Genomic DNA, 12,825 nt, shown 5'->3' with positions numbered 1-12,825 from the left:
AAGCAAAAGCAGCATGTGTATACATTCAGTAGGCTATATCTTCAGTAGCTAGCTAGTCTTCCAACCTCGCCAGGTAACGAGTATCATTAATACACAACGTGCCCCAGGCTCAACATTTAGCTCCAAATCCACAAAGCCAGCCTGAAAATGAAGGAAATTTGAAACCATTGCATTAGAGTCAACGGAGCACAGCTGTGTTGTTGTTGGACCCTGGTCTGAGTCAGCCCAGTGCTATGTTATGATTGGCCAGTCTGCATCTGGGGGCGGGACTTAGCAAAGGGTCAATTTTGCAAGACTGTACCAAGTCCCTGCCCCTCCCTCTTTGACGTTGCTTATCACAGCCATCACAGTTAACACACGCAAATCAAGCGCTGAGTGGAGCAGCATCCATGTCTCCCTGACCTGTCTTCATGGGTGACAGCCAGCCAGGTAACGACAGTGTTTGCCCCAGGCTTTGGCAAAGTATATCACTGTTGTGAAATGAAGTTACTATGGGTGTTAAGGGTATTGAAATAAATAAATTTCTAAGTAAGTAAAAGTAGTGCTACTGCATGTGACTTTATTTTTTACAAATAATTATATTAGGGTTGCCCTTTTTTCTCACTTGAGCACCTGCTCCCCCAAAATATCTGTGCACTGCCCTGGAGTGTTAAGAAGCTGTTGTTAGATTGGGCAATAAGAAAGTAGAACAGCAGGAGACTGGGGTGGTGGAAAGAAAATCACTCTACACACCTAGTATAGCAGCAAGTAGCTGGAGGGATCAAATTATAACCAAAAGTGGGGACATTATGAGTGATTGAGAGCTTGGCACATTATTAAAACATTATTAAATCATCAACATGAATATAAGCAGTGAATGTGACTCATAATAAGCTGATGGCAATCATTTGCCAGCATGCATGACCGACGTGCTCTTTAATCATCTATGTGCAAGACTTTCATGTGATTTTAACACATGGGTGTGGTTAGCAGTGTGCCTTGTTGCACCTGTAACCACAGGTAGCAGTGATGTCACGCTGCACTGACACACTCTTCTAAATCACTGTAGCAGGGTGAGAAGTAACACCTCAGGAGGTCGGCAAAAAACAAGATTTTCAGCAGATGTTGTGTTGTGCTTTCAGCAATGCTTTTTTTTTTTCCTATACTTATGTTAAGTTTTATAAGTCTTGCAATGATATAATATTTATTTCATAAGACCTCCTCACTCACCTTGCATGCTTTGCCTGTATTATAAATTCAGAAATAAATAATGAATGATCATGGAACACGTTTGTTCAAAGATTGCTGTATTCTTCATGATTGTGCAGTTTTAAAAGTGCATTTAAGTAAAAACACCATCATTTAAGAGACTTTAAGAGATTAACCTCTTGACCTCTTCTAATACTTGTCTTTTTATCCCCGTGTCTATGCATCCCCCATTTGTCTCCATTTCCCTGCATTCCCCTGGGCGTCACAGGCTAGCTGAAAAGTACTTTATCACAGGCCGCAGCAGTGCGAGCCTTGCAGAGGGAGAGGTGCGTGTGTAGAGGTGAAAGTAAATGAGAATACAGCCAGGGGCCTTCTCGACAAAGATAGATAATATTCCAGCTCTGAGTTTCTTTTCTTCACAATGAGCATGCTGCCTCAGGTGGTGCGGGGACAAGCCTGTCCTGGGGCAGCAGCAAGATAAGTTGGCCTTGTAAAAGGCCTCGGATTCAAATTGGAATTCGAATGAGTGTAATGAATGTGAGGCAGTTTAGTCAGAGTGTGTGCTGTGGTTTGATTGGTATAGAAGTGAATATGCAGAGCTTGGCTTGTGGTCTTCTAACAGTTCCACGTGACTTGCAGCAGAAGTTTGACAATTTGGGGAATATGTTTATTTTCTTTCTTGTGAAATGAGGAGATTGATACCACTCTCATATGTGTGCCTTAATTTTGAAGCTGCAGCCAGGAGATGGTAAGCTTAGTTTAGCACAAAAAATCCACCTACCCGCAACTCTGAAGCTCACTAAGTCCCATATATCTTGTTTGTTTAATTGGTAGCACTTTACTTGAAGGTATCTACATAAGGGTGACATGACACTGTCATAACTATGACACGACATTGCCGTGAACTTGTCATAAACATTATGTACTTGTCATAAACGTTTATGACTGCTGTCATTAAGTGTCATTCAGTTTTTGTAATGACAAGTTGACATTGTTTGGGCTGTCTTGATTATGACAACTTGACATTAATTAAAGTGACATTACCAGAAGATGTCTTTGTCATGACAAGTTGACATTAAATTTGTTTGGGATGTCTTGATTATGGCAACTTGACATTAACCAGGATGACATTACCAGAAGATGTCTTTGTATCAATCATTATGTCACCTTGTCATAAACACAAAAATAGTTGCATTTCTTGTTAATGTCAAGTTGTTATGACAAAGATATCTTCTGGTAATGTCATCCTGGTTAATGTCAAGTTGTCATTATAAGGACATCCCAAACCAATTTAATGTCAACTTGTTATGACAAAGACAGAATGACACTGAATGACAGCAGTCACAAACGTTTATGGCATGTACATAATATTTATGACAAGTTCATGACCGTGTCATGTCATAGTTATGACACTGTCATGTCACTCTTATGTAGATACCTTCAAGTAAAGTGTTACCGTTTAATTCATAAAAAAACTGAAGCATAAAATAGACAATTCAGCATTCAGGGTTATGTGCTGGACTATTTTCTGCCCCCGAGCAGTTGCCAGGCAGTTGGACAGTTGGACTGAGCCAGCCTAGCTGTTGCCCCCTATTTCCAATGTTTGTGCTAAGTTAAGCTAACGGGCTGCTGACTGTAGCACTGTATTTAACAGAAAAATATGAGAAGTGCATCAATCTCCACCTTTTACTTTGCCAGAAAACAAATAAGCGAATTTTTCAAAATGTCAAACTGTTCCTTTGAGCTGTCACCAAGGTCATCTGACTGCAGATGTCACCACGGTCGGTGGTTTCCCTGCCAGGGGACACTGCTAACTTCAGCAGTCCTCTGTGTTGCTGTCTCACATCGTCCTTAAAAAAATGACCAGTGTGCTCTGTGGCAGCACAGCCCCCTGAGCGGATGGAAAAATACAGGACAGAGTTATCATTGATAATGTCTGCACACTGGAGGGAGCAGTGTATAGTCTAAGGTCAGAGGTCAATGAGAAATGGCTAATATCTGCATGTGATAGTGTCTCACTATCATAGCTTGCACTACAGCAGAGTCCATTTTCGACACATACATCGGACTATCCCCGTGGGCAGTTGCTATGGTGATTCTAACACCTGTGCTCTGACAGTATGGTGTGGCGATCAGCTGCCAAGTTCCAGCGTGAGAGCTCATTTAAAGAATGGCATTCACGCCAGCTATGTCAAATCTTCCAATAATCTGCCACACCTCAGTATGGACACATATTGCACAGAAACTTCTCTTCTACTCTCACTGATTCTTTTTATTTGTTGTCGTGTAAAGAGGCCGTCGGTTTGCCTCGAAGATTAGACAAAACGGGCATATGACGGCCATGAATACTGTTTTTTAATAATTGATGTGCATGTTATGGATACTGCATCCTGTTTCATTTTTAATTGATGCTGTCTGATTGTAGGACATGCAGAAGTGTCATGTGAAGTGTCTCATTTATTATTAATGAACGTGTAACTCTACTGTAATGATATTTATTTATTTATTTAACCTCCACCTTTACTATTTTTGTTGTCACATGTCTCACTCCTACTCCACTTCTGTCTCTTTTTCCCTCAGCCTCCAGCTCTTCTTTTTTTAACTGCGGACCCTGTTTGTGCTTTTTAGTAGTCATTTAGCTTTTCCGGACCACCAGTCCCTCTGATACCCATCTAACCATCTAACACACACACATAGACACACACACTTTCCCCCCACTGTGTTAGCCCCCAATCTCCCCCAGAGGATCCATCTGCCCACAATCTTATGCCATCTCATACTCCTCCTCCTTACTCTCGTTTCAAGTGTGTGTGTGTGTGTGTGTGTGTGTGTGTGTGTGTGTGTAGTATACAGTACATATGCCTGGCAGTGTGTGGGTGCACTTGTGTGTGGTAGGAGGGTGGGATAATGAACGGATCTTTTCCTCCTTTGTCTTCCTACTTGTCCACCTACAGCAACAGAGGGATAATCTGCATGTGTGTACGTCTCCATGTGTGTGTGTGTGTGTGTGTGTGTGGGCAAAACTCACCATAGTTTAAAAGTAACTCCCGTTTCTGTCTCCAGGGGTGGATGGTGGGTGTAAAAGGAAAAGTGCTCTGAGCTGCAGAGAAAATGACGATCACAGTGTGAGACAGAAAAGAAGAAGCAAGACAAATTACCCTGCGGCACAAACGCTAACTGTACTGTACCTCTTTCCTATGACTCTGCAGTATTCTGGACATCAGGTTGTTTTGACCTCGTCCTGTTATGCTCTGTCTGTCTCACTCAAACACAGACAGAGTCGCACAGTCACAACCTTATATCACACTGATTTGATTTTAATTAGCCTATTTCAATGAGCACAAAGTGAAGGACTTAGTTCACATCCAAACATACTGTGGTCACATGTGTACAGCTTAAGCCTCTAGGATCATGTAACCAAAGCAGAATCATGTGACATCCCTGAAACTTGTAGAAACACAGATGAACCAGACTCCATCATACATGCCTTCAGAAATAATGTGGTAACTGTTGTTGTATTGTTCAAAGTTTTTTGCCTTGACTTATCATTGTGAATTAATATCAATATAAATGTTGATTGCACAATGTAATGACTATAGAAAAATAACACCATCAACATTTAGATTGGTTTCCTATAAGCCTCACTTTCACTTGGCAATGCTGCCTGCCACTGGGTACGATCTCCCTGGAAAGAGAAGGCTCCATTTATACTACAGAGGAAGTGCCAACCATTGCACAACCAACACATGATGATAGCATTTTTATTTTCCCCGATAGCCATTTGGCACATTAGCTATCCCTATTTACCCGAGAGTTTTAGTCAAAGTTTTTTGCCGTTACTTTTCCCAGTCGAGGAAATGGTAGACGCTGGAACAACTGAAGTAACTGTGGTAACTCTACCTGGTAAAAGAGAAAGAACCCCATTGCTGCTCTCTGAGGAAAATGGAAAGCAATCTGTTTGTCTTTGCGACAGCGGTGTCAACAATAACTTGGAAAGTTGTCTGTTTCCACTTTAATAAATTAAGGGTTTTTTGGAAGCCACTCTAGTACTTACAACAACTGAATGCAGCCTTGAGTTGTGGTAGAAAGTAACAAATTTACCCAAGCACTACACTTAAGTACAATTATGAGGTACTTGTACTGTACTTGAATATAGTAGATATGTGCAGGATGGTTATATTGTACTTTTTAAATGCATATTTTCCTCATAACTGTGTGTATAGTTACAGTATGTTAAGGATTTACATCCAAAAGGATCAGAAAAGATGAAACTCAGTCGGCAGATGAAAATGTTGGCAATAGATGTTTTTGCAAACCAGGAATACGTTACGTTCTTAAGTTCCATACTTATCTTGTCAACTTTTCTAAAATAAGAGTGTATGAGCTAACTTTGTCATGCAGAGATGAAGGGGATGGTGGATGGCCTGACAACTAGGCGAGATGTCTGCCAAGCTGCAGACAACAAAACCAGTTGTTTTTTAGCGAGTCTTTGCTTCAAAACATTGAGTCTTCAAAACATGTTTATGCTTAAACTTAACCACACGTTAACCACTTTCATTCATTCATTTTCCGTAACTGCTTATCCTGCTAGGGGTCGCAGGAGGGGCTGGAGCCTATCCCAGCTGACATTGGGCGAGAGGTGGGGTACACGCTGGACAGGTTGCCAGACTATTGCAGGACACGTTAGCCACAGTGTTGTTGAAATGTGAAGAAATGTAAAGTTTCAACACATCTGGATCACAGTAAAATACAAATGTTACATAGATGTGGTTTGCAGAAATGTCAAATGCCAAAAGATAATGCATTGCTACAGGTTATAACTACTAAACAATATACAAAGTAGTCAGAATTAGCTCCACCTGGAGCAGGCACAACAAGGCTACATTTGCCTTCAGTGTTTCTCAACAAAATGCATTGTGTGTATCCTTGAGGCCTTACAGATACACACTGAAAGGGTTTCTTTACTTATCTGTAACATATACAAAGCAGATTAAAAAAAAAATCCTTACTGTTGCTAACACATTGCTACGTTTCTTGCTGGCCACTGCCTCCAACTGCCAAACAGCAAAGTGCTGCGAAACCTTCGGCAGGACTGCATATTGTGTTGCACTGTGTTGTGCACATGCATGTTTTTATCTTAAGGCCACTGTGTAGAATTTGAAATCTCATACTGCTACTTTTTACACTTATGTTGAGGATCCAATTACTTCACTCAATGCCTCCTCTGAATATCATAACAAGTAAATGTCTTTCTCTTTACCCTTCCTCCTTCAGATTATCTGCCTGCAGGACTTCTTTGGGGACGATGACGTGTTCATAGCATGCGGGCCGGAGAAGTACCGCTATGCCCAGGACGACTTTGTGTTGGATCACAGTGGTAAGGCTTCCACAGCCTTTATGACTGGTAGGCCTGACTAAGACTAACTCAGCATCCATCTGTGTGTGTGTCACTGTGTGTGTGTGTGTGTGTCACTGTGTGTGTGTGTGTGTGTGTTCTTGTCTCAGTGTCCTTCCTCAGCAGTCTCCCCTCACTAGTGCTTGCAATGCTCTTTTCCTTTAGGAAGTTTACAGCAGGATATTAGGTTTGTGCGACTGTGTGTGGGTGTGTTTGACATGCTCTTTTCCTATGTGATTCTCTTTGCTATTTCATTCAGATTATTATTTTGATGGTGGAAAGTCGGCTTCTGTATTTATACATAGCATATACAGTAGATTAAGTAGTCAGCCCTGCATCTACAGAAAAGAATCAGTCCTATACATTTACAAGGGCTGGCATACAGTATTATATTATGCACGTCTTCTTTTGGGTTTCACCCCTTTATCTCGTGGGAGAACCACTGAAATTCGAGAGCACTCAGGCAGGGTATGACCTCTTTAAACCAGCAGATGCATTCACTGTCAAGGCGAAATAGAACTTCAACCAACACTGGACAACCTCTGGGGAAGGAGAAGGGAGTTTATTATAGCAACAGTCCAAAGTTTCCACACACATCCCCAACATCCTGTTAAATTTGTTTTGTTTTGTCAGGTTAGCTAACAACAGGGAGGCACATCCTTACACCCACTGTGTTAACTATCATGGAGGATGAGTGATGGTGCATCGCAAGATAGTTTGGAGCTTTCGTCCCACTTACACTCCTGTGCTCCACTTTTAAGAATTAGGTCTTTGAGAGGACGAAAAAAGGCACACTGTGCTCTCTGCTGAAGGTACAGAGGCTGCTCTTCCTTTTGCAAAATGGGTCCAGTACACACTCTGCTACTGAAACATGGAAAGAATACAGATGAAGAAAATGACCTGTGCAATAGAAAGTGTAAAAAAGGCACAACAGTTTATGGTGTAATGGTGTAATCAGTGGAGGCAGATAGAGAAACAGCCCATTACCACCTAGACCCTCAGGAATTATGAGATTTTGTGTCAGAGGTGTCAGTCTTTGTTGAAATACAGTACAGGCCAAAAGTTTGGACACACCTTCTCATTCAATGCGTTTTCTTTATTTTCATGACTATTTACATTGTAGATTCTCACTGAAGGCATCAAAACTATGAATGCGCACATGTGGAGTTATGTACTTAACCAAAAAAGGTGAAATAACTGAAAACATGTTTTATATTCTAGTTTCTTCAAAATAGCCACCCTTTGCTCTGATTACTGCTTTGCACACTCTTGGCATTCTCTCCATGAGCTTCAAGAGGTAGTCACCTGAAATGGTTTCCACTTCACAGGTGTGCCTTATCAGGGTTAATTAGTGGAATTTCTTGCTTTATCAGTGGGGTTGGGACCATCAGTTGTGTTGTGCAGAAGTCAGGTTAATACACAGCCGACAGCCCTATTGGACAACTGTTAAAATTCATATTATGGCAAGAACCAATCAGCTAACTAAAGAAAAACGAGTGGCCATCATTACTTTAAGAAATGAAGGTCAGTCAGTCCGGAAAATTGCAAAAACTTTAAATGTGTCCCCAAGTGGAGTCGCAAAAACCATCAAGCGCTACAACGAAACTGGCACACATGAGGACCGACCCAGGAAAGGAAGACCAAGAGTCACCTCTGCTTCTGAGGATAAGTTCATCCGAGTCACCAGCCTCAGAAATCGCAAGTTAACAGCAGCTCAGATCAGAGACCAGATGAATGCCACATAGAGTTCTAGCAGCAGACCCATCTCTAGAACAACTGTTAAGAGGAGACTGCGCCAATCAGGCCTTCATGGTCAAATAGCTGCTAGGAAACCACTGCTAAGGAGAGGCAACAAGCAGAAGAGATTTGTTTGGGCCAAGAAACACAAGGAATGGACATTAGACCAGTGGAAATCTGTGCTTGGTCTGATGAGTCCAAATTTGAGATCTTTGGTTCCAACCGCCGTGTCTTTGTGAGACGCAGAAAAGGTGAACGGATGGATTCCACATGCCTGGTTCCCACTGTGAAGCATGGAGGAGGAGGTGTGATGGTGTGGGGGTGTTTTGCTGGTGACACTGTTGGGGATTTATTCAAAATTGAAGGCACACTGAACCAGCATGGCTACCACAGCATCCTGCAGCGACATGCCATCCCATCCGGTTTGCGTTTAGTTGGACGATCATTTATTTTTCAACAGGACAATGACCCCAAACACACCTCCAGGCTGTGTAAGGGCTATTTGACCAAGAAGGAGAGTGATGGAGTGCTGCGGCAGATGACCTGGCCTCCACAGTCACCGGACCTGAACCCAATCCAGATGGTTTGGGGTGAGCTGGACCGCAGAGTGAAGGCAAAGGGGCCAACAAGTGCTAAACACCTCTGGGAACTCCTTCAAGACTGTTGGAAAACCATTTCAGGTGACTACCTCTTGAAGCTCATGGAGAGAATGCCAAGAGTGTGCAAAGCAGTAATCAGAGCAAAGGGTGGCTATTTTGAAGTAACTAGAATATAAAACATGTTTTCAGTTATTTCACCTTTTTTTGTTAAGTACATAACTCCACATGTGTTCATTCATAGTTTTAATGCCTTCAGTGAGAATCTACAATGTAAATAGTCATGAAAATAAAGAAAACGCATTGAATGAGAAGGTGTGTCCAAACTTTTGGCCTGTACTGTATATCTTACTTTTTCCAAATCTCTTGTTAGTGACTGAGTACACAGACATGAATCTCTTCAGTATAAAGAAGAGAATTCAGTTGAGCAGCTAAAGTGAAAAACAAAAAAAAACAAAAGCAGAAATTTCTCACCCTAGAAAAAGCTTTGGTTTGTCAGGGTTTCATATGAACACTATACAAGGATACGTACTAAATTGATAGCCCCTTTTAATCCGTCAGTGAAATATACATCTGGTGATAAATAGCATGGGGAACACATTAGGAATATGAGTGTGCTTCTGTGGGCGTGTTTTTTTTTCTTCTCTGTGTGTGTGTGTCATTACTTTATACCTCTCACCGCCCCCACCCTCATTAACACAGCCCTGACAAGTTCACCACAAGCTTCTTTTCAACATCTGCTCTCCCTGCACACACACAGCAGCACCACAAAATCAGCTGTGGCATTCAGCAAACACCATAAAAACCAAATGTGTTCATGGCGTGTGGTGATCATTTTAGCCTAATTGTCATATTCCAGAGGAAAACACAAGCTGTTGTGATTGCTTTGATCTGGCAGTAAACGGTATCACCAGTGTGCACCAGATCTTGATGTGAGAATCTGTTTCCTATTCTTAACAAATCAATTGTGATTGTTGTCATTCAATTCTGCCAGCTAGTCTAAATGATGTAGGTGTTAATGGGTAGTGGGACTCTTTACAGACAGGATATTCCCCTCAGATCAGTTACAGATCAGTTGAAATGCAACATCATACCAAGGATATCAACAAATGTGTGTAATTAAATATAGTGTGAAAGTAATTATCAGAGTTATTGAGTGTTTTGTGGCCAGCAAATTATTTTTCCAGCCTGTCCAATCACAGCATTTTGATAGGAAAAATAGGGCTGTGTATCAGACTTCTGTCTTTGGTCCCAGGCCTGCCAAAACAAATGGCTGGGCCCCTGAAGAGGTCCAGTGAATGGGCCATCCCAAAATCTGCTTTACTCGTACCAGGCTTCCTCTTGGCTAGCCTAGCAGGGAGCAGCTTTTTGAGTTGACTGAAAATAGTTGATCATTATATTATTACTGGGGTTTAAAGCCTTTTCCAGATTTCTTTTTCTTGTACTGTCTTTTCTGGCATCCCAATTTATGTGCAGGTCCAGGCCTAGCAAGGAAATTCACTCTAACATGAGTTCATAGTTAAGATTAATGAATTTAATGGCCGGCCACTTTTTTTTCCTGCCACAGCTGCAAAAAAAAGAAGACCTCTTCTAGAAGCGGGGGTTTTCATGATGAAACAGGCTACATTCTACGAAAGCCACAATAAATAAATAAAAAAAATGTTGTTGTTTTTGTAAGTAATTTTGTGAATATTTTGGTCTAAATAAAATTTGGTTATCAATAGGATGAGATATTTATGATGAAAATGATTATTGCTGGCTTCCATGGCCCACCCTTATGCACCCTTATGTAGCAGTACCCCTACTGTTAAATCATATTCATCAACTTTTTTACTTGGAATGAAATCAGATATTTTTTTTATTATGTAAATCATTTATTGTATGGCTGCTTAGTTTATGAAACATTCAAGTTTGGCAGCTTCCCTTTTGAAGAACTTTTTGGGGGGGCTTTTCTGCCTGTATTAGAGAGGATAGATAGATTGACATGAAATGGGTGAGAGAAAGAGAGGGGACGACATCTTTCCTAACTGAGTTATGGGAGGTCAGGTATCGGCATGATACAGTATCCAAAAAAGTATAGTTATGGTACTGGTGCTGAAAACGTAAAAATGATAATGATGCACAGTGTGAAAATGTTGTCATCACTTGCTGTAACTGGAAACAAAAAAATAAGCTAATTAATTTGTTCCTCTGTGCTTTTAAAACTGTTTTCTTTCCTGCCTCTTTGTCCTCATAATCAAGTGTCATCAGCATTCACGAAATCATGCGACATAAATAACATCACCAGTGTCATATCCCTGCTGCAGCAGCTTGTTGGGCGTAACTGTACCACATTAACTCTGACTGAGAAGAAAGAGCTGGTTTGTTTGTAGGGGAAGGTTAATGTATGCGTTGGTGACCCTGAGCCTGTTGTCCCCCCAGAATGCAGAGTGCTGAAGTCGTCACACAGCCGCTCTGCTACTCCGAACCGGACAACTAAGAGCCCTGGGCCCTCACGACGCAGCAAGTCCCCAGGTGCAGGTAAGACGCATGACTGTGCACACATAGAAACTATTAGATTAAGAGAGATTCATGCATGATAACATACTATCTGAAAGGTTAGGTTTCGCGAATTATTACATTATGTTTTACAGATATATTTAAATAATCCCATTTATCTGATGCCAGAGGAGCACTGTAAGGTCATTTCTGCTTGACAGGCTGAGTAAAAGCCTTTTTATTCAGCAGCCTCGTCCTGAACTCTCAACAGCTGTGACGAGTGACTAAGCAATTTGTGTGGTGCATTAAGAGGTGGTGACATTCTGCTGAGTAATTAGTGTTCTACGACAAGCCATTACGTCAGTTTAAAGGAGAGGTATTTGAGAGGCTGCCAGTTTGGAGTGCGTGCTGTCTTAGTATAGCTTTAAAAGTTCACACACTTTTAATGTATATCTATTATACCTAATCATATCTGCCTGACTGCTCTTTTATGTTTTGTTCTTGCTTCTTACACTGCAGCAAGACAGCCTGTCCACTACTCCACCAGTCAGTCTCCAATCAAATCCCCAGGTGAGTTTGGTGATGGTGTCACACAGTTTGCCTTATTAAACACCTGCCACATCAATTGACTCCGGTAATTACTGAGTTATTGAGTAAAACAAGCTTCTCATAGCTTTAGGGCTCTCTTCTGCTCTTCTGAACGAAGGCTGTCCATTGTGTTTTAAGAGATCCCACTAAAATGCTGTCAGTCAGTGGGCTGGTTGGTCTGTCAGTCTCGCATTGCAACACCTATCTCTGCACGTTTTTTTTTTTTTTACTGCTGAGCAGCAACTCTCACTTGTTCTTTGGAAACAGACCATTGAATTAGCTAAATAAAATGACAGAAATTCCTAAATAAATTGCCCCGAAATCAATAACTGGGGATGTCCTCAGCCAATCACCGAACCCTAATAAGATATACACTGCCTGGCCAAAAAAAAAGTCGCCACCTGGATTTAACTAAGCAAATAGGTACGAGCCTCCTATTGGTTAATTACTGCATGGGCGATTATCTTTCAGCTGGCAACAAGTTATTTAACCCCAACTGGTGCAATGAGTTGCTTCTCATTTCCTAAACAACCATGTCGAAAGACACATCCCGTGGTCGTGGAAAAGATGTTAGTCTGTTTGAGAAGGGTCAAATCATTGGCATGCATCAAGCAGAGAAAACATCTAAGGAGATTGCAGAAACTACTAAAATTGGGTTAAGAACTGTCCAACGCATTATTAAAAACTGGAAGGATAGTGGGGACCCATCGTCTTCGAGGAAGAAATGTGGCCGGAAAAAAATCCTCAGTGATCGTGATCGGCGATCACTTAAACGTTTGGTGAGATCAAATCGAAGAAAAACAACAGTAGAACTCAGGGCTATGTTTAATAGTGAAAGTAAGA

At 41.4% G+C, this 12,825-nt stretch overlaps 1 protein-coding gene across 4 annotated transcripts in view; it reads left to right on the top strand.

The window, feature by feature from the left end:
• The window catches only part of dclk2a (doublecortin-like kinase 2a), a 67,004-nt gene that overhangs the window by 28,203 nt on the left and 25,976 nt on the right, over positions 1-12,825 (top strand). For 3 of the 4 annotated variants that reach the window (XR_004501556.2, XM_033624355.2, XM_033624353.2), the window contains exons 3-5: positions 6,463-6,592; positions 11,338-11,436; positions 11,914-11,964. Coding sequence is in view for 3 of the 4 variants with exons in the window: in XM_033624355.2 (XP_033480246.2) it covers positions 6,463-6,592; positions 11,338-11,436; positions 11,914-11,964 (280 nt within the window). In the remaining variant the exon portion in view is untranslated. The remainder of the gene's footprint in view (positions 1-6,462; positions 6,593-11,337; positions 11,437-11,913; positions 11,965-12,825) is intronic. The other variant, XM_033624354.2, reaches the window with a different exon arrangement.

This window comes from Epinephelus lanceolatus, chromosome 3 (assembly GCF_041903045.1).
Source record: "Epinephelus lanceolatus isolate andai-2023 chromosome 3, ASM4190304v1, whole genome shotgun sequence".
In the NCBI taxonomy this organism is placed as follows: domain Eukaryota; kingdom Metazoa; phylum Chordata; class Actinopteri; order Perciformes; family Serranidae; genus Epinephelus; species Epinephelus lanceolatus.
Note: the sequence above shows the minus strand (reverse complement) of the source record. Positions and strands in the feature narration are given on the sequence as shown.